At 47.9% G+C, this 22917-nt stretch overlaps 1 protein-coding gene across 1 annotated transcript in view; it reads right to left on the reverse strand.

The window, feature by feature from the left end:
* SH3RF3 (SH3 domain containing ring finger 3) overlaps window positions 1-18165 on the reverse strand; it is a 251417-nt gene extending 233252 nt beyond the window's left edge. The window contains exon 1 of the mRNA XM_063338544.1: window positions 17655-18165. Coding sequence (XP_063194614.1) covers window positions 17655-18059 — 405 coding nt within the window. The 5' untranslated portion in view covers window positions 18060-18165. The remainder of the gene's footprint in view (window positions 1-17654) is intronic.
* Window positions 18166-22917: the final 4752 nt, after the last annotated feature.

Consider the following 22917-nt stretch of genomic DNA (forward strand, 5'->3'; position numbering starts at 1 on the left):
AAGAGAAGTAAATTGAGGCTGTGCTTTATCTTTTTCCTTTGCCAACACAATGGAGCTGTCAGTAATATAACCTTGAATGTGTTCATTTTCTCACGTTAACCCTTTCAGTCCTGTTAAATATAAGCAGTCTTTTTGTCTCACGGGGGGAGAAAGTGCGTTTTAACCTTCTGAAACAATGGAGAACAAAAATTTTAATTAAAGTCTTCCTTGTACACACGCACGGATAACTCTCCCTTTAGCAAAGAAAAGCCCTTTTTAAAATTAAGGTTATCATGCTGAAATTATTAATATAACTCCTGGGAGAAATGCATAATCTTTGCATATCAAATGCCAAAATGACTAAGTGAACTATGTTTAATAAATATTATGTTTCCCTTCAAGTTCATACAATCAGTTAATCACGCACTGATAGACGAAAAAATATTTTTAAAGCAACTTAAGCATTTTAAATTTAACTGGCGCCCCGGTCTTTGCGGGTCCCTGAAGGTTTCAAATCTTCCCTCCTCGGGATGCGAGCCAGCAGGAATAACTTATTGGAAGAGACTGGGACTCTCACATCAACAGCGCTTTTCCACAGCTGCCAAGTCCTGCTGCTCTTAGGTGAATCCCTGAGCACCTTCATCTGCGCTGACGAGGGGTCAACACGCCGGCGCTGCTGCCTGCAGCTCGCTGGTACTGATTTTTGTTCTGTTTTGGGGCAGGGGAGGCATTTTTAGTGGGCTGGCTGAGCACTCACACTGTGTGATTCCCACTAGCACTCATTCGTTATTTGTTTTGACCCCAGAGCTCGGCCCCTGGCCGATTCCTTATTTCAGGGTATCAATATTTTGGCCTGCAGGGGAGAGAATTTACAAGGGGAAACTCGGAAAATGCTAGGCCCTATCCCTGTATTTTTGAGGCACACCTTTTCAAGTCTGACTGTTTATTAGGCTCGCTTAAAATCAAATCTGTCTCTCTCAATAACCAAAAGGGTAACATCATTATTTTTTTGCACCCTTAGCAAGAACATTTAAACGTCACTCCAAAAGAAAACCCTGAACACAAAGTTACCGTGAGTGCACGATTCTGCACAGGGGAAGGGAAGACCCAAAAGAGCAACAGGATTTCATTCAGTCTCCTATATTTATCACCACTCTTCCCCCCGGAATCAGATATGTCTAGCCCTTGATTCACAATGTACATCACCATGATCAAAGGACGCTAAGTCCTTCAGCCCAATTAGGGGATATGTTGATCCATAACATCCACCTGTCCCTAACGTCTCCTCCCAAAATTCAAGGTGCACTTGCATCCCAGCTGCAACGGTCCTCGGCCATAATTACAGTTCCTCTACGAGGTCTTTTACCTTGGGAGACCGGTCCTGGTCTAGCCCATCACCTTAAGAGACATAGGTCATCTTTAAAAAAACATAATATAAGCAAGTTATGAGCACAATTGTACCATTTAGCAGTTAAGTATACAGCAGCTGTATTTAAAAGTAGCCACTAACATCCAGTGAAAGCAAATTAATTATTTAGATATATTTATAGGATTTATAGGGCAACTGAAGCCAAAGCTAGTTAATTGAAATCCTGATAACAGACTGAAGCCTGCATTAGATCCTATACTGTGAAATGCAAAGTCTTTATTAAATAAAGCCATTAAGGAGGATGATAATCCCTGTGGCCTTAAATATGAATAAGGTGCAATGTAAATAATAAAAGGCAAAAATCCAATTTTCATGCAGTGAACTTTCAAATACTCTGCTGTTTCCATTAAATTACCTTTTATTCAACATACTGTAATGGCACTGAGGGCACATCAGGCTTCCTTGTAATACAATTATTGTTCAGCATAAAAACTGTTTTTTAACTTGAAACAGAAATGTGAAATATTTTATTTGGCTTCTCTCCTACGTCAAATGACATGAAAATTGAGAACAAAAGCTTCACAGACGCAATAAAAGAGAAAATAAGCAAAGGAAAAATAAACACTCGCAAACAAAAAAGATCCAGAATGTGAAGACAAAAGAAAGAAACAGGGTACATAATAGTAGTTTTCCAGTTAATTTTACAGCAATTTAATACTAGGAAATAGAACAGGAAAATAATTTCAGTAACTAAAGTAACTAAACCTGGAAATAGGCCAAATGGAGCGGTAGCACACAGTAAAGGAGGTGAAACTCATCAAAGCTCTTTAACCAGAACTAAATCTGGTGTGAAATGTCTGTCATGCTCCTTCCAAACACGAGGATGGTGACAAGAGCTTGAGCGCATCAAGTGCCACCACAGCACAGTGCTCAAGTCTGGAGGCGTGCGATCGCTCCTTGGCTCTGCCGTGCTGGTAGCAGCTCACTTTGGACGTGCTTTAACTTCTCATCTACAAAGGGAGCACTGATATTTACTATTTTCTACAAAGCATTCTGTGGAGTTAAAAAAGGTTAAGCAAAGATGCGTCTATTTATTATTTATTAAAGAACTGGAAACTGTAACATGAGGTCAAGAATTTACTATTATTGTTCAGAAACAGAATATCCCTATTGGGAAATTTAAACAATACATTAAAGAAAAGACTGTATTTGCTATGGATGTCAAACAATTTCTCCACTATAAACCTTTCTGCAAATGAAAAGTATTCCTCCAGCAAAGTTGCACTGAAATAAAGATAAGAGAATGACTTCATATTTATTCAATTCTATATTCAATTTGGAAGCATCATACCCAAAGAAACCCTTCAGCACAACAATGCAATTTTACTTATAGCATCTTCACTGCATCAAGATGTTTGAGGTATCAACAGTAGAGATCTGAACTACTGTAACCTCCCAAAACACATAAACATTTATTTCACAGTATTTACTTTTCACTGTCTGTACCTGTGTCTGCCACATCCTGTTTTCTGTGCCCATTCTCTGGTGATAAGAGTCACAGAATCACAGAAGGATCTGGGTTGGAAGGGACCTTCAAAGATCATCTAGTCCAACTCCACTGACATGGGCAGGGACACCTCCCACTAGACCAGGCTGCTCAAAGCCCCATCCAGCCTGGCCTTGAACACTTCCAGGGATGGGGCATCCACAACTCCCCTAGGCAACTTGTTCTAGTGTCTCACCACCTTCATTGTAAACAATGTCTTCCTTATACTTAATGTAAATCTACCCTTTTTCAGGTTAAAACTGTTACCCCTTGTCCTATCATTACAAGCCCTGGTAAAAAGTCTCTCTCCATCGTTCTTATAAGGCCCCTGTAAATACTGAAAGGCCACAATAGGGTCTCCCTAGAGGCCTCTCTTCTCCAGGCTAAACAACTCCTTCAGCCTTTCTCCATAGGAGAGGTCTTCCAGCCCTCTGACCACTTTTGTGGCCCTCCTCTGGACCTGCTCCAACAGGACCATGTGTTCCTTGTACTTGTGGACCCCAGAGCAGGACACAGTACTCCAGGTGAGGTCTCACCAGAGCAGAGCGGAGGGGCAGAATCATCTCCCTCCACCTGCTGGCCACACTCAGCTCAGGATGTGATTTGCTTTCTAACCTGCAAGGACACATAGCTGGCTCATGTCCAATTTTTTGTCAACCAACACCCCCAAGTCCTTCTCCTCAGGGCTGCTCTCAATCCCTTCATCTCCCAGCCTCTACTGATACTGGGGATTGCCTCGACCCGGGCACAGGACCCTGCACTTGGCTTTGTTGAACTTCATGAGATTTGCATGGTCCCACTCCTCAAGCCTGTCAAGGTCCCTTTGGATGGCATCCCTTCCCTCCAGCGTATCAATGGCACCACTCAGCTCGGTGTCATCTGCAAACTTACTGACGGTGTGCTCAATATCCCTATCTACGTCATTAATAAAGATACTGAACAGTTATCGGTCAGTACAGACCCCTGAGGGACACCACTTGTTACTGATCTCCATTTGGACATTGACTGTTAATTTGGTCCACCTCTGCTCCAATGCTGCTCATGTGCAAAATGCGTAGGAAGTGTCTGAGCAACCAAACAGCTCTACACCTCTGGCTGTCTGCCACCTCATGTGGAGGACCTCCTGGGGCCAAGCGGTGATGGTGATGGCGCAGGGGGACAATCTTGAGGGGCCACAGGGGTGATGGCAACAGACCCGCTGACCTGCTGCTGTCCAAGTGGCTGTGAGCAGCAAGGGACACTGGTGACATGGGACCTCACAGGGGCACAGACTGGACAGGGTGGGCCATGGAGGCTTCCTGAGCTGTCACCTCTGGTCAAGCCCAAGTGAAAACATAATGCGTCCCCCCACGTGCCAAGGGAGAACCAGGAAAACCCCTCCACAGCCTGAGCACACGGGGAACACGGCAGCAGGGACACGGTCTCCATGTGAGACCTTTATTACTGGCAAAATTGTTTCCTTTTGCTTCTTGTGTGAGCAAAGACAGTAAATATATGAAGTAGGAGGGAAAAGGCAAATCTATTCATGGCATGCAAGGTAGAAAATAGTTAACACCTGGCAGACCTAAAGTGAAGTAATACAGCAACTCCATCAGTGCAAACCATTATCCTGAACAATATTTGCACCAGGTCATTGAAGCAAAGCTATTCAAACAACGTTCCTCAAGTTTTTCTTCCTAGGAAGGAGAATATTTCCTTCCAGCAACACTCTCAAAAACGGCTCTGCTGAGGTGCTACGATATTGCTACTTACTACAGTAGTGATTTCTCACACCTCCCACCAAAACTGAGTCACGATCCTAAAGAGGCCTCCAAGGCTCCCACGTGCCCCAGGAACAGCTTGGGCATCACAGCTCTTTTACTCTCAGCTTCCAAATCTGCAGTCCCTTGGAGCTACAGGCACTGAAGGGGAAGAAGAGATGGAAGTAAAAAAAGAAATCAGTTCATCCTTTCTACTACAGAGAGAGACTTTTGCTCTCTTACCACGTGCCTAGCAGCACTGCCAAGTAGCAGATTACTCACTTTCCTTCATTAATTACTGAAAAAAAGGCTACAAAAAACAACACAGTGTTTATTTGAAGTTCATTCAGACAAAGCTACTAAACAGCTAGGATACCAAACACTACAAAGGTCAGGGTCTCCCCATACTTTCTTGGCTCTGCAGCTACACAGCTTCATAGAGGCATCTTTTAAAGCGCTTCATCAGCCAAGGAAGCTTTTCAAAGAGAAAAAAAAAACAAAAACAAAACAAAAAAACCAAGTAGCCTATACTGTCTTGCCTGAGATTCATTCTAGTCTTTATCTGCTCGCTGCCAATTACTCTGGGTTTATGAGTTAATGAGACAACTTCAGGGTGACCACAGTCTTTGCTCTGTGTTTGGCTTCTATTTCTTTCACCGGCATTGGAAAGGAACCACTGCTACGGGGAGTCAGCATCACTATCCGAAACCTGTAAGTCATGAGCTGACTCGTCAAGGAAGCACATGTTCATTGAAAGCATCAGAGCAGCTGAGGAACCTCAACTCTATCCAGTTTCCCATGATCTCTCATTTTAAATGTGAGCTCAAGCTCTTTTAACCCTAACCCTGTACCAACAAAAAGTTTCCCCCTGGTAACTACGGAGAGGATTAAATGAAATATGGTTACTCCTACATGCAAGACAATGGACTGACACTTAAAAAAGCCCCTTCATCACAATTTTGATAACTAGAGGAATTCATTCTCAATTGATCAAAGAGGGAGGGGCCCCCCTGACAAGGTAGTGTCCTAGTGCAGAAACCGCCCAGCACTGCTGAAGTGTTATCACCTGAATCCTCCTCCCGTGCTCACAGGCAGGAGGCAGCTGCCGCTGTTTTCTAAGCAGGTGGTGGCCTACGTGAAGAGTGGTCAAAGCAAGGTGAGTCTAGGGAGTTTTAATTTGATGACAAATATGCCATGGCACAAGCCCACCGACTCCATTTCAGTTGTAGCATCAAGGAAAATGTCATCAGTGCCATTTGGCCGTGCAGTGGCAGACGTTCCTGAGCTCAGAGACCCGGGTACAGAGACTCAAAAAAGAGAGTTCAACATGCTCTCCAAATCTTATTAGACTTATTATTGACTGCACTCATGAACTCCAACCTACAATGCTGTCAGGGCAAATTCTCCACAAACACTCCCCTCATATTTTTAAGATTAAGCTATCGTGCGAGCCCTACTCCCACAGGAAACCAAACATCCAAAATGATCTTCCCTCATCTTCTGCACGGCCCCGTGCTGCCTTTCAGTATGAGTAAACCTGGTACAGTCATCCCGTCATTAGCTACCACTGAGCACACCCTGCTCCCAGGGTCCCCGACCACTAGCAGCACCCGTCACCCATGAAGCGTTTCATCATCCACGTGGAAGGAGCTCATCTTCTGGGTCCCTCTCCGGAAGGACCTCATCTTCTTGGTTCCCCTCTGCGCCCACCGCACAGAGAAGGGTGACGATGCACAGGCTGAAAGCCAGGCTCTGCCGTACAGGCTGGAAAGGATTCAAATGTGTTAATTTGGGAGGTTAACAATTCAACAACCACCAGTGCCAGTGCCTCTGCTCTTGACATTGGCAAGTGCCTTGGCCCGCTGGGGAGTGAGGATGCACATGGAGAGGGAAGGGGGATGGCAGAGCTGTAGCCCACCCCTCGGATAGGCTGTTCCTGCCTGCGCCTGCCTGCTGGATGTCTTCTACTGGCGGCAGAGCGCTGCAGGAAGGGGACGATGACATAGCTCCTTTCCTGGATCTTCTGTTATTGCTACTAACACAGCAGTTTGCTTCTGGAGTTCCTATTTTTAGTAACTTTTTCAAAGTGGGTGAAACATCTGGGAGAGGAGATGCATTAAAGAGCATCTCAAACTCCCCCGCGTCCCCCAGAGGACCACGGTGACTCGATGCACCAAATCCATTTCCCACTCTCATTCCGGGGCAGACAGGGTTCATCTTCTCAGCTCTACACACTGCAGAAAGAAGCAAAGTCAATGCTATACTTTGTATTTGAAAAAAAAATAATACTAGAATGGGCAAATCCAATTCTCAGCAACAGAAATTTTCGGTGTTTCCATGTGAAACAAACATGAGAAGCAGAGAAACTGGAAAGCAAAAGCCCTGTGGTTCTCCACACCTCAGCACCTCTTGCAGCGTGCTGCTGGCAAGACAAAGGGAGGAAGACGCCGACCTTCCCCTTAGCTACTTGCTTCCTTGTTTTCGAGGCCTGGGATGAGTGGGAGATGGCCATTCAGCCCTGGCTGTTGAGTTCTCGTTTGTTAAAAAGCACAGAATGACCTTTCCCTGGCTGAACAATATTATTACAGACGCTGAACCCCACGCAGCTCTTTCTTTTAAAGTGTGCTAAATTCTTTTTAACAGTGATGACTACAGTGATAGCCCTACCATGGTAACAGATACTCAGATAAAAGTGAGACTGACCTCATATAAAAGGATGTCCTGTGTTTATCAAAAGAACAAATAAAACTGAAGCGAGGAAAAAATAAAGTTTCCTTTCTGCAGTATAGACCAAAAGTACTATACTCTCCTTTTAGAAAACAATGTACTGATTTTTCATCATTAAAAAGTTATGATTGGTTCAGATTTTACATTGCTACATGACTGTGAAATATAAACAATCAGATGTTTTCCACTATGATCTAACACCATGATTACCTACACAGCAGAAGAGAATAAGCAAAAAAAAAAAAATCATCTCATGGTTGTCAGCTATTATTTTACTGTATTTTATAACGTGTATGTATGACTGTATTCTCCGAGGGCTCTTTTATGATTTGTTTTAGAAAGGGAGTATGCGAAAGAACGAGGCCCTTCACACGAAAGCTCTTGGCTGAAGCGCAAGACGCTCTGGACTGAAGATGAAGCCGTCCACGCCTGCCTCTTCCCTGCCTAGAGCCAGCAGGGAGCAAGCAGCCCCGGCGCTGACGGATCCTGCCCACTCGATCCTGCTGCAGCTCACCCTTCTGCCACGGAAAGCCTGTGCTATTTCTGTCTCTTGTCTCGTGACATTTTAGCACAAAATCGCAAGGAGGCTCGGCAGCAAAGAGCAGAAAGGCCTGTCACGACGGGCCTCAGCATCCCCCAGGGACAGGCGCCTCGCAGCAGGCTGGTACCCACTCCCCCGCCGCCCCTCCAGCCGACTCCTGCTCCCCTTGCTGGACATCCCTCCTCCCTCACACGATAAGCGCGTATCTGTATTTTTGGGGTGCGAGAGGAGGCTGCCTACATGCAAGCCTGTCATCCCTCCGGCAGGCATGCTCCATCACGGAGGGTGACGTCCAGAGGGCACACCTCCAGAGACGCAGCGGGACCAGCCACTGCACCGGGACACAACATACACCCGTGCCCAGCACGCGGCGGCAACACTGCACAATTTACCGAGTTGGATATGGACTCAAGAAGAATGCTTGGCACAGGCTTTTCTGTCAAAAAACTGTACGTTCAGGGAGATATCTATATTATACACACACATACATATATATATATATTTGTGTGTGTGTGTGTCTTATTTACAGATAAATAAATGTTAACTGAAGTCAATCAAAACGCAATCAAAACAAAATCTTCCTTCTCCTTCCTACTACTTTACTGAGTTAAAATAATAAAAAATTCATAAATTATTACTGCTATTGGAAGTGAAAAACGCATTGATTTGCTTACAGGGATGACAATATAGCAAACCTGATACAAGCTGCAATAAAAGCATTTCAAAACAGGTAAGAAGGCAGCCAATAAAAAGGCAGCCTGTTAAAAGCGGTTTCGAAATGAATTAGAAACTAAAGAGTAAATTCATAAAACCATGTCTTTTTATAGTAACTCACAGAGGAGTTTTTGATTGGAATTAGCCTGAAATTAATCTGCAAATAAACATGTTCAATAATATTTACTGAAACGATCGTTTAGTAAAGTAAATATGATAGCGCCTGTATTCCGCTGACTTCTTGGCTGTCACTCGGAAGGCAGTCAGGAGGCAGCACACCAAACACAGCAGCATCCTTTTCTTTTTGGTTAGGACCGTAATATCTTTACCCACAGCCTGTTCAGACGGCACAATCAACATCTTAGATCTCTCTTTCCCTCTACCCATCCAGCACCTAAACCCACTTTAATGATACACCAACTGCAGCAATTAATGAACCTTTGTCCAGAAGGGGAAAGACTTTAACAGCTTAATGAGACAGTAATACATATTAAAATCAATATTATTCAGATGATGTGTCTATTCTAGTCCTCCCTCTGAAAATAACTGGGACTGTAGGAGAAATGATCATTAGCATTTTGATAACGATCTTGCCAGCCTTCTGTTAAAATATTTTCTCTTTAAACTAAAACTGGGATTTGTTATCTCATGCAAGCAGACCATGCTAAAATTAGCAACGGCCAATTCATATTGGTTTGGATCGGATCTTTAAAAAACTTGGGGAAAAAAAAAGGAATGCTAACTTGCCTGAATAATCAGGCTCTCACGCTTGTTGCTGTAACAGCAGAGAGACACTGTAAGCATCGACTAAGAAGCCACCTCTTCCCATAAACACCATTTCTGTGCACAGAAAGGCGCTCCTTAACCATATACAGCATTAGTTTCACTCGTCCGATAAATCATATTCCAGCTGACAGCCACCACGAGGGACAAAGTCCTCACTGCCACAAGTCCTTAAGGTGTCTTCAAAAGGAAAACGTGGCCGAATGCCGCAGAGCAGGGAAGGGCTTTGCACCTTCGTCCCCCCGCCCTGGAGAGCAGATGAAAATTCCTCAGCATCCCTGAGCTGACTGATGTTATGTGATCACCATGGCGAAAGAAAACAGCCCCATCTCTCTCTTTTTTTAATTAGCGAATCCCACAGCCTTGCCTCCTCTGGCACCCAGCGCCGCAAGCCAGACTGCGAAGCCTTCCAGTTTCCAAAACGGGACAAGATGGAGACCTGCTGCAAAAACAGCGTCCATGGGGGCGTGCGTTCCTCCGAAAACCCTGCCCTCGGGTCAACCACAGGCAAACAGACCAGTCGCACCAAAAATCCCAACCGCTCCGGCGGGACAAGAAGCCAAACTTTGGGGCAGGAGCCAACCTGAAAGTGCCAGAAACCAGTTAGGAGACAAACCCCGACCGTGCTTTTCGCTGTTTAACCCCTCGATAGCTGGCCTGCAGATTGCGGAGGAGGGAGCCTGGTGCCACAGACCAGCTCTTCCCAGTGACCCCAGCAGAGGAGGGATGCAGCCCCATCACCTGCTTCTGGGCAGGGATTAGGCTGCTGGTCGCCCAAGATACGAGCGACCAGCACAGAGCGCACAGCAAGTTCTGCGGAGCCGATGGAGGCTGTGCTTCAAAGACTGGGCAGAAAGTGCTCTTAATTCCAGATGTTTTACATTTTTCTCTCTACTTTTGAAAACAAAATGTCTTTTTAATACCAAAAGTAATATTCCCTCCTTCTGTCCTTCCCCTGAACTGAGAGGCATCTCATGTCCATGGATCGTTAAATTAATGTTTGTTCTTTTAAACCGAATAAAAACGGTCAAATTACATGAAAAGACAATTAGATTAAATTATTGGGCACACGCTGTGGGGTTTTTTTAAAGCTATTCAAACAATTTTAAGGGTTTTTCAGCAATGCTCTAGCAACATAAGCAAAACTTCCCGCAAAGAGGAGGTAACGAGTTTAACATTACTGCTGAGGAGGACAGTAACAGAGCCAAAGCGAGGAAAACTAGCACATCAGCAACCCCCCCCGCCACCCCGAACCGTCAGGAAAAGGCACGGCTCAAGCTGTCAGAGGAATCCGAACTGGGAGAAGAAACAGGATCTGGGGCTGGAAAATGGGGAGAACCTGCTCCCAGGCCCAGGAAGAACTTTTTTAAAATTTTTTCACGCTCCTTTTTTGGGGGTTTTTGGTTCTTTGGTGGTTTTTTTTTTTTACTTTTTCTTTTGCATAATGCTCAGGCCAGTAACTTTCCAGCCAAAGTGCCAGCCTGCTCCACGCAAGAGGCTTCTGTAATCAGGGGCAGTTTGATTTGGTGCAAGACTAGGGATAAATAGGTAGCTTTCAGCTGGCACTGGGTTTTCCTGTTCCTCCCTCCCCAGCTGCAGAAGCACAGCTGCTGTGGGAGCTGGGGCAAGGCCAAGGTCACGCAGCTTTCTCAAATCCCGTAGTTTATCTTCATCCAGGCTCTCATGTCCTATTAGAACTAATCTTGGGTTCTTCCCGTGACAGCCTACCCCAGATTGGGAAAACCTGTTGTAAAATATCAGATTTTAACATGACCGCAGTGAAAACGCTTGCAAAAATGCAGCTTGATATGTGATGAGTGAGCGCTGGAAAACTGAAACCCTGCGCATCCCCAACAGCTTTGGTCCGCAGAAGTCACCAAGTCCCTGAAAACCGAATCCATCCATCCATCCAGTGCAGTAGAGGTCAGCAATTACAATCTTGCAATGCTTTAAGACATTAATCAGGGTGAAATACTAGTTATAACCGGCCTTCTGAAGCTTAAGGAAAGGCTCCTCAGAAAGAGTGAGCTACAACTTCCAAAGAAAGTGGCGTCCCATAGTTACAGATACTGCAGGTGGGTAACTGAAGTGCAGGACGGAACTATGGTTTTTATCTGAAATTTAAGCAGTGCTTCTTACACAGATAGCAGTAAATGTTGAAGAAGACAGTGAAACTAGAGGGGACATCCTAAGTACAACAGTGAAAAACTCACGAAGTACCCAGACAGACTTTTCAAATTGCAACTGTAATGGGATTATTAACCTAAAATTATGAGGCAGTGACCAAATATAACTCCGGACTATAAGAAAAGACCTTCCCAGAGCATAAAGTACTCCACGGCGTAAAGAAAATAGTGTCGTAGCATTTGCTGTGGCGGCTTATTGACCGCACAGACACAACTTTGGCTAGAAAGAGGAGGCATCGCCTCCCCCTGACCCGCAGGGACGGGCAGACGGCACGGGCAGCCAGCGCCTTCAGCCACTCTGACCTGCTGGGCTCCTGGCCAGCACCAGGGCTCTGCCTGAACACGAACTGATAGGATTAGGAACAAGGAATATCGTGTCCTCTTACAGCCTGTCCACGGCGCTTGTCACTGCATCCCCACACCCACGTTCCCCGCAAGCAAAGCGCGGCGTCTCTGCCAAACCCCATTTGGCAGCACAAAATAACTCGTAGCTTCAGCGCGTACACTCGGCGCTTTTTAAGCTCCCCAAATCCCAGCCTCTCTAGTAACAACTCTGCGTCTGCAGGGCAGCTTCCCCCTGGCGGTCGCGAAGCCCGCGCGGGTGGGTGAGTGCTGCTGGGGCAGGTTTTCAGCTGGGAAAATGTGAAGCTCAGAAGGTTCATGCAGCTCACCGGAGATCAGCGGCCACGTTCTGCACAGAACTCAACCTCAAGCCTTCAAACCACAGCGGCGCTGCCTCCCCAAACAGCAAACAGCTGAGATATAGGGGAGGTGGGCATAAAGTGCCAGAATTAAAGTGTGCACAAAATCTTAGGGCTGAGGGGAGCAAGTCTGTCCATCTCTCTTTAAGTAAGTAGCTACCGAAAACCCAACACTGACACACGCTAAGCATTAGCGGCGTTCGTCATGAATCATTCAGAGGGATGACGCGCAGGGATTAAATTTAGCATTCACCTTTGACAGCAAGGGGATTCCCGCAGAGCCATGCCACACTGGCACAAACTAACAGCGAGGGCCTGGGGCTGCTGGCACAAAGTCCTCTCCACAGCCCCACGACTCTTCCAAGTGCAATTGAGCCACTGCTGGCCACCCCGATCCAGAAGGAAAAATCCACTCTCAGCGCTGGCACCCTTTGGTCACATCAGGCATGTTTGTAGCTTATCCACAGCATCATCCAAAGATGGGTAAAAATACTCGGTTTCTGGAAAATATGATGGCCATGAAGATGACACCTGCAAATGACGGGTTTTCTGAGGAGCGTTAAGAGCTCAGTGAATGACAAATTCTTCTGACTCAGCCCCTCAGCAATCCCCTCTCCACTGCTCACTCACTTCTGCGAGGACAGATTTAATTGCTGGGATTTTAAATGCTCCTGGCTATATTTTTCATAATACCCTTTAGTAACATTGCTAATCTCCTGTGTTGAAACACATTTTTCAGCCATCTGCCAGCCAAAAAAAAAAAAAAAAAATCCTCAAGATCAGAGACTTTGACACGTAGAATATCAGTCCTGTTTTAGATGGCTTCACGACAAAGTTCAGGCACTGGCCAGCCAAACGACAGTATCAGAAGCAAATAAATCAGAGAGAAAGAACAAAAGTGAGGTAAATCAATGGGCCCATGGATACTGTGCGCTGCTGACAAGAAGGGCGCTCCTGTCTGCGCAAATCTGGTCATTAAAAAGCCAAGTTGAAGAGTCTCCTCTGCCCAAGACAAAGTGTGTCCCTTGCACAACCCACTGCTGCTGGTAACGGATATAAATGGATATAAAGGCAGACTCCATCCGCTTCCTCTTGCGTAACCCTGGGTGGGATCTTCACCTGACAGACAATGCATCCGAGAAGGAAACGCGGCAGCAGAAAATTACCCCAAGGTCTACTCCACGTTCAATCCAGTGTAGGATGAGGCAGCGCTCTCATGAAAAATAATGACTTAACGCCTCTTTGGGGTCACTTCCTACAAACAGAGCAACTGAAAAGCCTAGATGGCAAATGAGCGCGGCTCCCTCTGCTTGCAAAACTCCCGTGAAGCCAAGGGCAGTCGCCTCTCCCCTGGGCTAGCTAATGGCAGCCTTCCACCTGAAATAGCTCCGCAAAGCTGACGGGTGGGAGAAGCCCTCGGTGCAGGGCGGGGGAGCGCAGCCCATCCGTCACTTCACTCGAGCACGCTGACGCATCGCTTTCTTCATGCCCACATCTTGCTCTCTACCCTTACCCGCATCCCTGTCTGGTGAGGCGGCACATCCCTACCCGTCGCTTTGGCCGCGCTCTCTCTTCTGGGAAAACCGAGAGACACGTTTTGTTTTTATAGGTTGTTTCTTTTTCATGCAAATGTTGTTCTCAGTTTGTCTTGCAAGCGAGCAAGCAATAAACCCCGCACCTGGAGTGGGAGATGCCTGGTTCGGGAGAAAATTAATAAAGACTTGCATGCATTAAGCTGGCTATTTGATCTTGAGAGCTCCTGAAAAAATTCTAAGTGATAAACTGCAATAATTGTTTAAAAAAAAAACCCCAAACCCCAAACCCCACACTCAGTAAAGAAGGCAGATTTACCATAATGCCTCAACAATCTAAGGGAGTCATTTACTTTGACAGAACCTGAATTCCCCGAGCGGTTCGGCAGTGGTAATGGAAACAGAGGAGCCAATAAATTATAACCTTGTGTGTAATGCGCCTACCATTATAAACCACTCTTAGCCTCCTGCTTTATCCCCTGGGGGGGCCACTCTAACAGATGCTGGATTTCCTTCCCTCACCCTTCCAGTGTGCTCCTTCAGCAGTCGGGCCCTTCTGTAATGCCTAATACCATGCTCTGCATTTACATAGCATCTTTAATGTGAACATTTAGAAACAGACTATTGGGATTTTTTACAGGCTGAAATAGAGGCGTTGGGAGACTAACGGGCTTACCAAAAGTCACATACCACTATATATATTGATAGAATCCCAAATATTTTTCAATGTTTATCAGTAGGTAAACACCACTTCCAGATCTCTCCTGCTGAAGATGTGCACCACGCACCTTAAAACACCTACACTATTTCGGAAGTGTTTCTGCAGAGTGGTCCTGGACAACTTTAGGAACTTCCCCAAGGGCCGGTTCATCCCCAGCCCAGCCCCTCTCACGCTGGGTTTCAGCCCTCTGGATAGACCAAGTCTGCGAGAAACTATGGGAAAAGAAGGACCAAAGACAGGGTAAAGAAATACCGAACTCCCAGGGTTTTGCCAAAGTGCTAAACAACAGTTGTCGGTTTTAGAAAATACCGTCCACGCAAAGAAGACTTCCCCGAAGTGTAAGGTGTAGAAGCAAGACACAGCGGTAAGAGCAACACAGAAGCTGGCCCTGCTCTGTCTTTCTAAGGTTAATTAAAACTCTCAGAGAAACAGATCCCTGGTGTGATTCTAACATATCAGTCCAAGGATCTGGGCAAGACTGAAGTCTGATAGATGTGACCTTGGCTCTCTGCCATTACATTTCACAATTAGCATTTTCCTTCCTAACCATAAAAGCCCATAATGGTATGTCCCACTTTATAGACCGCATTACCTAAAATGAAAGGTATTAATTAGTAAAACAGTGTAATTTGCATGTAAGCCCCAGGCAGCGAATCTACAGCAATTTCTGAAATTAGAAAAAATATGTATATATCATAAAGAATCACTTCAGCTCTCTCCAAGGGAGCTAAGCTGCCAAAGACCAAAAGGGATGCAATTCTGCTCTTCGGCATCAGCCTCAAAAAGCCCAATTCCAGGCGGGTTTGTACCATCTATTGTTTAGTACAGAGAGAGGTGCTGTACTCGTGTCTGCAGGACAGCTCAGCAATCAGCTGTATCAGCAGCTCCAAGGAGGATTATTCTCCCCTGCTGCTTTTTTTAAAAGCAGATTAGTTCAGACTTTCTTTCACTGTAATGAACCTTGTAAGGATCAAGCGCACTGCATTGATTCCCAGGATAAAATTGTGCGGCCAGTCAAAAGGCCAAGCAAACAGCTCCACAGAGCCACTCTGCCCCAGCAGACCCGCTGCCCCAGAGTCACCCATTAGTCCCAGCAAAGGGAAAGAAAACCTGCAGTTGTTAACCATAAAAGCCAAAATGTGATTCTCAGGTCAACGTGTAACTTTGCTTTCTATCAAATTCAGATGGATAACAACCCAGACAGGAACCGACAACAGAACTGAAGATGCTCACCGAAGTTCCATTCCATCAAAGTCAGAAAACGACAGAATGCGATGTGGTTTTATTTACTGTATGATATCTGCAATAATGGCTAGGGAAGTACTTCTTAAAAATCTGCCCATTAATGGCAAAATAATGAAAAGTCAACTTCTCTAGAAATTTGCATTAAGATAAAAAATTACTCTCAAGTAACTTTCCCCATCAAGCATTTCCTTCAATGCGCGCACACCCCCACACACCCCCGTAACATCCTGGCTTGACTAGGATTTAAAGGTAGGAAAACCAGAGATTGCCTTCTTACGGGATGGTCGCAAAAGCTTGGTCAGGGTGCAAGGGCTGCCTCTGTCACACAAACCCTGCAGGTGCAACAAGCCTTCCACGCAGACCCTACCTCCTGTCTGAGACTACGATCTGGATGCCAAACCAGACCGTGAGGATACCATATTTTAAACTACCTAATGAATGCAAACTGCCCTTTTTTCTTGTAACGCTGAAACTCAAGATGACCAGAGCTGTCTGCTCTGACAAAGCCACAACCCTAAGTTTAGCTGAAAAACAAATAAGCAAAAAAAAAGCAGAGGACAGAATGCCATTGCCTTTCTTCTTCTCTTAACTTTTGACAAATCTTTATTAAATACCTGAAGATCACTGTGGTCTACAGCTCAGTAATAAAGGATCTACCCTTCCAGAAATATTGCCAAGCATATTTCACTTCAGACTCCAAAATTGAATTTTATGGAACAATGTATGGCATTTGCCATCATTTCCTGCAGGCAAAACTTCAAAACGCTGGTACAGGTCTATTCATTTTTCTCAGAAAAAAAAATAGGAAATGAATTAATTGAAACATTTACTATAGTAACACAGCTTCACAAGGAATCTCTGCATTGACCTTTCCAAATCAAAAGCCTGTACAGTAAACTACAGCTAAAGCAGATTCCACAAAAGATCAAAGACAATTAAATATATCCACTATACGTATGACATTAGAAATAAGATGAAGTTTACTGTCTTCAGAGTCTCCATTCCAAAAACTCCTAAAGAGGTCCTATAGTAAATTTTATCCCATGGAATTGCATAATAATACAGAACACTGGGAGGAATTGATCTTGTCCCCTCTGAGTCAATGAAACCCTCGCCATCGATTTTAAAGGGAGCAAGATCGGGCACTCGGCTGCAGTTTTAAAATAAATAAATGCATATGTTGAAGTCCTCCCCTTCAATAAATCCCACACCTCATACATAAAAATGAAATTACGTTCCCCGGGGAGGTGAAACTTCAGCTTCCGACCCCACTCGATTCTGGCTGTCAGAGGGACTCTGCCCGGCTGCAACCGCTCCAAGCAGCGCCCCGGGAGCGGAGGGGAAAACTCGGGGGTGGGATGGGAAAACTCGGGGGTGGGATGAAGCAAGCACCGGGCACCGGACCGGCCGAGCATCTCTGGCCACTCGCCCCGGCAGGCAGCACGAGAGCGGCAGCCAGCTCCTGCCTGCACCTGACGGACACCTGGCAGAGGCCGACACGCCGAATAAAAGCGCTTTCGAGGCACTTCGCCTCATCTCAACTCCGGGACCCGCGTCCGGCTCTGCTACACCGGGGGCTGCCCCGCTGCGGGGCCCGTCGGTGCGGCGGCAGCCGCCGGACGGCCGGTACCAGCCCCCGCGGGGACTCCCGGGGCCCGCCCCCCTCCCGCCGCCCAGAGTATTTTGGGGACATCCCCGGCCAAGCCTCCCCTCGCTCCCATCGTCGGGGGGGGGACCCCAACGGCCGGCGGCAGGCACGGGGAACGGCCCCCAGCCCCCGCCGCCCCGCGGGACGTCCCGCCGGCAAACGGGGCCCGCCCGGCCGCGCTCCCCCGGCCCGCTCGCCCCCGCCCCCGTCCCCGGGAACCCACCTTTCCCAGCAGGGCGCTGCGGCTGGCGGCCGCCAGCTCCCGCAGGCTGGCGGCGGCCGAGGCGGCGGCGGCGGCGACGGCGCTGGGGGCGGCGGCGGCGGCGACGGGCTGGGGGTACGCGGGGGCCGCGGCGCTGGGGCTGCCGCTGGCGCCCCCGGCGGCGCGGGGCCGCTGTCGGATGCCGTCCAGGAGGCGGACGAGGAGGATGTTGGCGGGCAGCTCGTCCACGCCGCAGCCCACCAGGATGCGGCACTCGGGGCAGCGCAGCTCGTGGCGGGAGCTGACGATGCTCTCCAGGCAGCGGCGGCAGAAGGTGTGCTGGCACGGCAGCACCTTGGCCGTGGTGTCCAGCCGCTCCAGGCACACGGAGCACTCCAGCAGGTCCAGCAGCGACGACTCGTCCATCGCCGCCGCCGCCGCCGCCGCCGGCTCCCGCTCCGCCGCCGCTCCGCCGCCGCTCCGCCGCCCCCTCGCCTCCGCCTCCGCCCCCGCCCCGCCGCCGCCGCCTCCGCCTCCCCTCCGCGGGGCAGCGCAGGGCCCCGACGCCCCTAGGGCCGCCGCGGCCGGCGGCGGCGGGGGGGGGGCGGCGGCGGGGCGGCGGGGGCCATCGGGGCGGCGGGGCTGCGCGGGGAGGCGGCGGCGGGGCTGCCCCCGCCGCCGGGCCGCGGCGACCTCGGGGGCTGCCGGGGCGGCGGTGCCCACCGCCGTGCGACGCGGCGGCGATGCCAGCGGCGCGGAGCGGAGCGCTGCGGAAGGAGGGCACCTGCCCGCCCGTGCCTCCCCCCTCGCCCCCGCCGCCAGGCTCGGCTCGGCTCGGCTCGGCAGCTGCGGCGGGGCCCGGCGCGGCCCGGCGGAGCCGCCCGCCGCGCCTCCGCGCGGGGCGGGGAGCGACGGGGAGCCCCGGGGGGGCGCCCGCGGCACGGCGGCCGCCCCGCGGGCGGTCCCCGCCCGCCCCCGCCGCCGCTCCGTGGCTCCTTGTAACCCGACCCAGCAGGGCTCGCCGCCCGCCTTACTCCTCCGCCGCGGCTCCCTCCTCCTGCCTGGCGGAGGCTGCCGGCCGGGCCGTGCGGCCGCACGCTGCCGGGGTCAGGCGGAGGAGACCCCCCTCGGGGAAGCCGAGGACAGCCGAGCGGGGGCGGGAGGGGGGAAGCCCCTGCAGCCCGGGCAGGGCCCGGCGCTCCGAGGGGAGCGGGGGTCGCGGTGGCGGAGGGCAGAGAAGGGGCCGGTGGGCACAACCTGCCCCTCGGGGGAGCAGCACCGGGGAACGGGGCCGGCAGCCGGGCCGGGGTCCGCGTCCCGTCCGGCCCCGCCATCCCTGGCGGCGCGGCGCCCCCTGGCGGGCGCGGCGGGGCGCAGCGCGGGGACCCTGGTGCATCGCCCTCCGTTTCGCGGGGTGCTTCAGCGCGTCCCCAAATAACCGGTCAAAATAAGAGCGAGGGTCGCGCCTCTTGTCCCTGCCGGGTGTCCGGGGCTCCCGCCCGCTGCCCGCCCTGCTGCGGTCCGTTCTTCGCCCAGTACCCGCACCCCGAGTGCTGCTGCAGGGCTGTGCCCGGGGACCCGCGAGAGCTGGTGGTCGGGCACAGCTGGAAAGGGGCGAGACACCCGTATTTTGGAAGTTACGGATGCAGGTTGTGTACTAACCACGGGAGATTTAAAACCAAAAAAAAAAAGCTGCAGACAGTTGCCCGTGTGGAATATGAACAGAACTTCCCCTTAGAGAAGCTGCAGGAGAAGGCCCATTCCTCTGATAAATGTTTCTTTTGAAAAATCCCTTTTTGGCTAACGTTTGACTGTTGGTACCATTAAAGGGCCTACTTAATCCAGATGCTACTACTGAAATACATCGTAATTTTGCCAAAGAGAATTTTCATTTGTGGTCCAGTCCCTAACTCAAGTTTTCTTCTGTGCCTGTGGTGTAACAGAGGACTTTTGGCTTTCAGGATCGCAATTCAAGCGCTTGCAGAAGCCCTCCTATCCCTCTCGCAAGTGACACTTTTAAAATTGACTTTTTGTGAGAGTTGTGTCGGGAGGGCTGCACAAAATCCTTCTGTCAGCTTTATGACTCCACAGTTAACTTCTGATGTATACAGCAAGATGACCCTGTTGTGATAAGGGTAATCTAGACACTGTATAGTAAAATTTACTGAATTTCAGTGTGCAGAAAGCCATGAATCTCTTACTGCTCTTCTGTTACTCTAGAATAGAAGGAGTAAGTGTAAAGCTAAAGAAAAGCTTCTGTTGCAGAGCTCTGATCATTATTTGTTGTTGAGTAATGTCCAGTAATCTAACCTACGTCCTTGCTGAAAGAAATTCCAAACTCAACAATTTTAAGCTATAAATAATACTGATGCCTGGAGAAATGTGAAATACAGCATCAAGGACTCGGTCTTTCTCTGGAGTAAAACTGTTAATTTAAGAAAAGGGAGTAATGGAGAACCTTTAAGGATAAAAAGCATAGCTACAGCAAGGAGAGGGAAATACTGGAAAATCTGTAATGAAATGCATAATTGTTTCAGCACCTCAGATTCCTTCCTTCAAAGGTAAGAACTTAAATATCACTGTCAAAATATAAAAGCCAAAAGTGCTCTGTTGCACACCAGTGTAAATCCAGAGTACCTCTGGTGACTAGAAGGGCGCTTTTCATCCACCCTTTCTCCTAGTCACTCCAGGGCTTGCAGCCAAACCAACCTGTCACCAGGTCTCCCAGAGCTGCCCAGTTATACATGCCCAAATCTGGAAAAACACTGGAGAGCCAGCATCCAAAGATGATGAGAGGGTCCCTTGACATTGGGGCAGCTTTAAAAAGGTGCAGATGTGCAAACCATTTGCTATTCAATAAAAGAAGCTACTGACACGTGTAAAAGGAAAGTCTGTTGTAATCCACCTGTAAAGCACCCACCTGAACACGAGCTGGTTGCCGTCACGGAGCAGCAGAAGCTAAAACTGGAGCAAAGCTACACTAGACCCCTGCGAGGGGGAGGAGGTGAGGGAGCTCTCAAACCATCCCAGAGGACATGGGGGAGGATGGAGGAATTGGGGAACGTGACAAGGATAGGGAGAAGGGAAACTGAGAAGAAAAAGAGGTGAGGAAAAAGGAAGGGAGGAAAAGATTAAAAGAGGGGAAGATTTATATAAAAGTTACACAAGGGACTAGAGACAAGTAATAGCACACTCCTATGAAAAGGAAGAGACTTATGAGTTGGGCTCCAACTAGAAAAAACACCTCCTAAGTGTTTGAAGAGCCTTTGATGTCAAAAGAAGCGTTTTCATGCTTAAAAGTTTAGTGTGTGTTTGTGCGCTTCCCTGTGCCTGGGTTTAAAGGAGAGTTAGGCCAGGCCTGAAGGAAATGAAAGGAAAAAAAAAAATCATCACGCATACTTTCTCTCCTTGCCAAAGAGACCATGGGAAATACTACATTAAATATTAAGAAATTAAATGCTCAGATTATTAAGTTTGGAAATAAGAAAAAGATGAAACGCTCAGAAGCCTGAGATAAAGCACATAGAAAGGAATGGAAAGAGATACAGAAGATGTAACAGGTTTTAGTTTACTTTAAAGAAATGTGGATTCTATTAATTTCCCTGTCTCAGCTGCCAAAACATCTAGCTTCAGATTATAAGCGTAAAGTGATTATTTGTGAACTAATTAAGTAATGTGATTAACACGGTTCTTGAGCAGAGGTGCTGTTTTACACCCAGGGATGGAGCTGCACGTTTTGCCACACGTCCCTTGGTTGGTGAGTGTGTTTGAGGAGACAGCTGATAAGCAACTCCTCTGTTTCAGGCTGTGGAAGCCTTCACTCCCGTGGCGGATGAAACAAATCCTTCTTGACGCATTAACTTTGAAGAGTACCTGGAGACAAAAAGAGACTCAAAAAGGCAAAATTCTGTTGCAGGAGAGTAGAGTCATATTGAAGCAGTCCAAGACTTCATTTGTAGTTGTCTTTAAATTATAATAACATACTAGGTATTGCCTACTGTCTCAATTAAAAAGAATTTTTAAAAGCCTGTTCTGCTTTCCTTGCTCTTTTCCTGCATGATCTTTCTTGCTATTCAGTTCGGAACAGGAGACTGATGGGTTTTGCTGTCTGTGGCTGTATCTATGTTGGTTTCAAAGGCAATTTCTGGGGACAGTACGTGCACATTACACCTTCAGCTTTGCCTTCATATATTTGCATGCTCCCCTTGAAAATGGCTAACTCTTTTGCTACCAAAATAGGAACTGATTATATAGAAATTTTTCTGAATCCTTGCTTGTATGCTTGCTTTGCTCGTAAGGGTCTACAGCACAATAACTACTCAGTTTGCACAGCTAGGGAACATTTGCCTACTAAATAACAACAAGTAGCTCTTATTCGTATGATTCTTCCCAAACTTGTAAAGCGTTATAAGAATGGTGGGCATTATTATTTTAGAATGAGTCAATGTAATTAAACTTGCGGTGGAATGCACAGCAGTCAGTTTTTACTATTGCATTTTCTCTGTATGTTTAAATGATCATTCAGTTATGCTTACATTACTTGCTTTATTTACATTTAGATTCAAAAAATTAAGGCACTCTTGGACTTCTGAAGTGAATGATATTAATACTAAGCAGAGAGAAGGAGGGGAACTTGTCAGCTCTGTCTTTTCTTCCTTTTGTTGGACCTAAACAAAGAGGAAGTTGGGCATGCATGGATGAACAAGGAGCTCCTGGACAATCTCAAACAGAAAAAGAAAGCCTACAGAGGGTGGAAGCAAGGACAGGTAGCCAGGGAAGAAAACAGAGAAATTGCTTGAGCAGCCAGAGATCAGGTTAGGAAAGCTAAAGCCAAGATAGAGTTAAATCTGTCTGGGGACATCAAAAGCAACAAAAAAAGGCTTTTATAGGTATGTCGGTGACAAAAAGAGGACCAGGGAAAATGTGGGCCCTCTCCAAAAGGAAACAGGAGACCTGGTCACCCAGGACATGGATGAGGCTGAGGTACTCAATGACTTTTTTGCCTCAGTCTTCACCGGCAAGTGCTCTAGCCACAACACCCAAGTTGCAGAGGGCAAAGGCAGGGACCTTGAGAATAATGAACCACCCACTCTAGGAGAAGACCAGGTTCAAGACCATCTAAGGAACCTGAAGGTGCACAGGTCCATGGGACCTGATGAGATTCATCCACAGGTCCTGAGAGAACTGTCAGATGAAGTTGCCAAGCCACTATCCATCATATTTGAGAAGTAATGGCAGTCATGAAGTTCCCAACGACTGGAAAAGGGGAAACATAACCCCCATT

This window comes from Chroicocephalus ridibundus, chromosome 1, assembly GCF_963924245.1.
Source record: "Chroicocephalus ridibundus chromosome 1, bChrRid1.1, whole genome shotgun sequence".
NCBI lineage: Eukaryota > Metazoa > Chordata > Aves > Charadriiformes > Laridae > Chroicocephalus > Chroicocephalus ridibundus.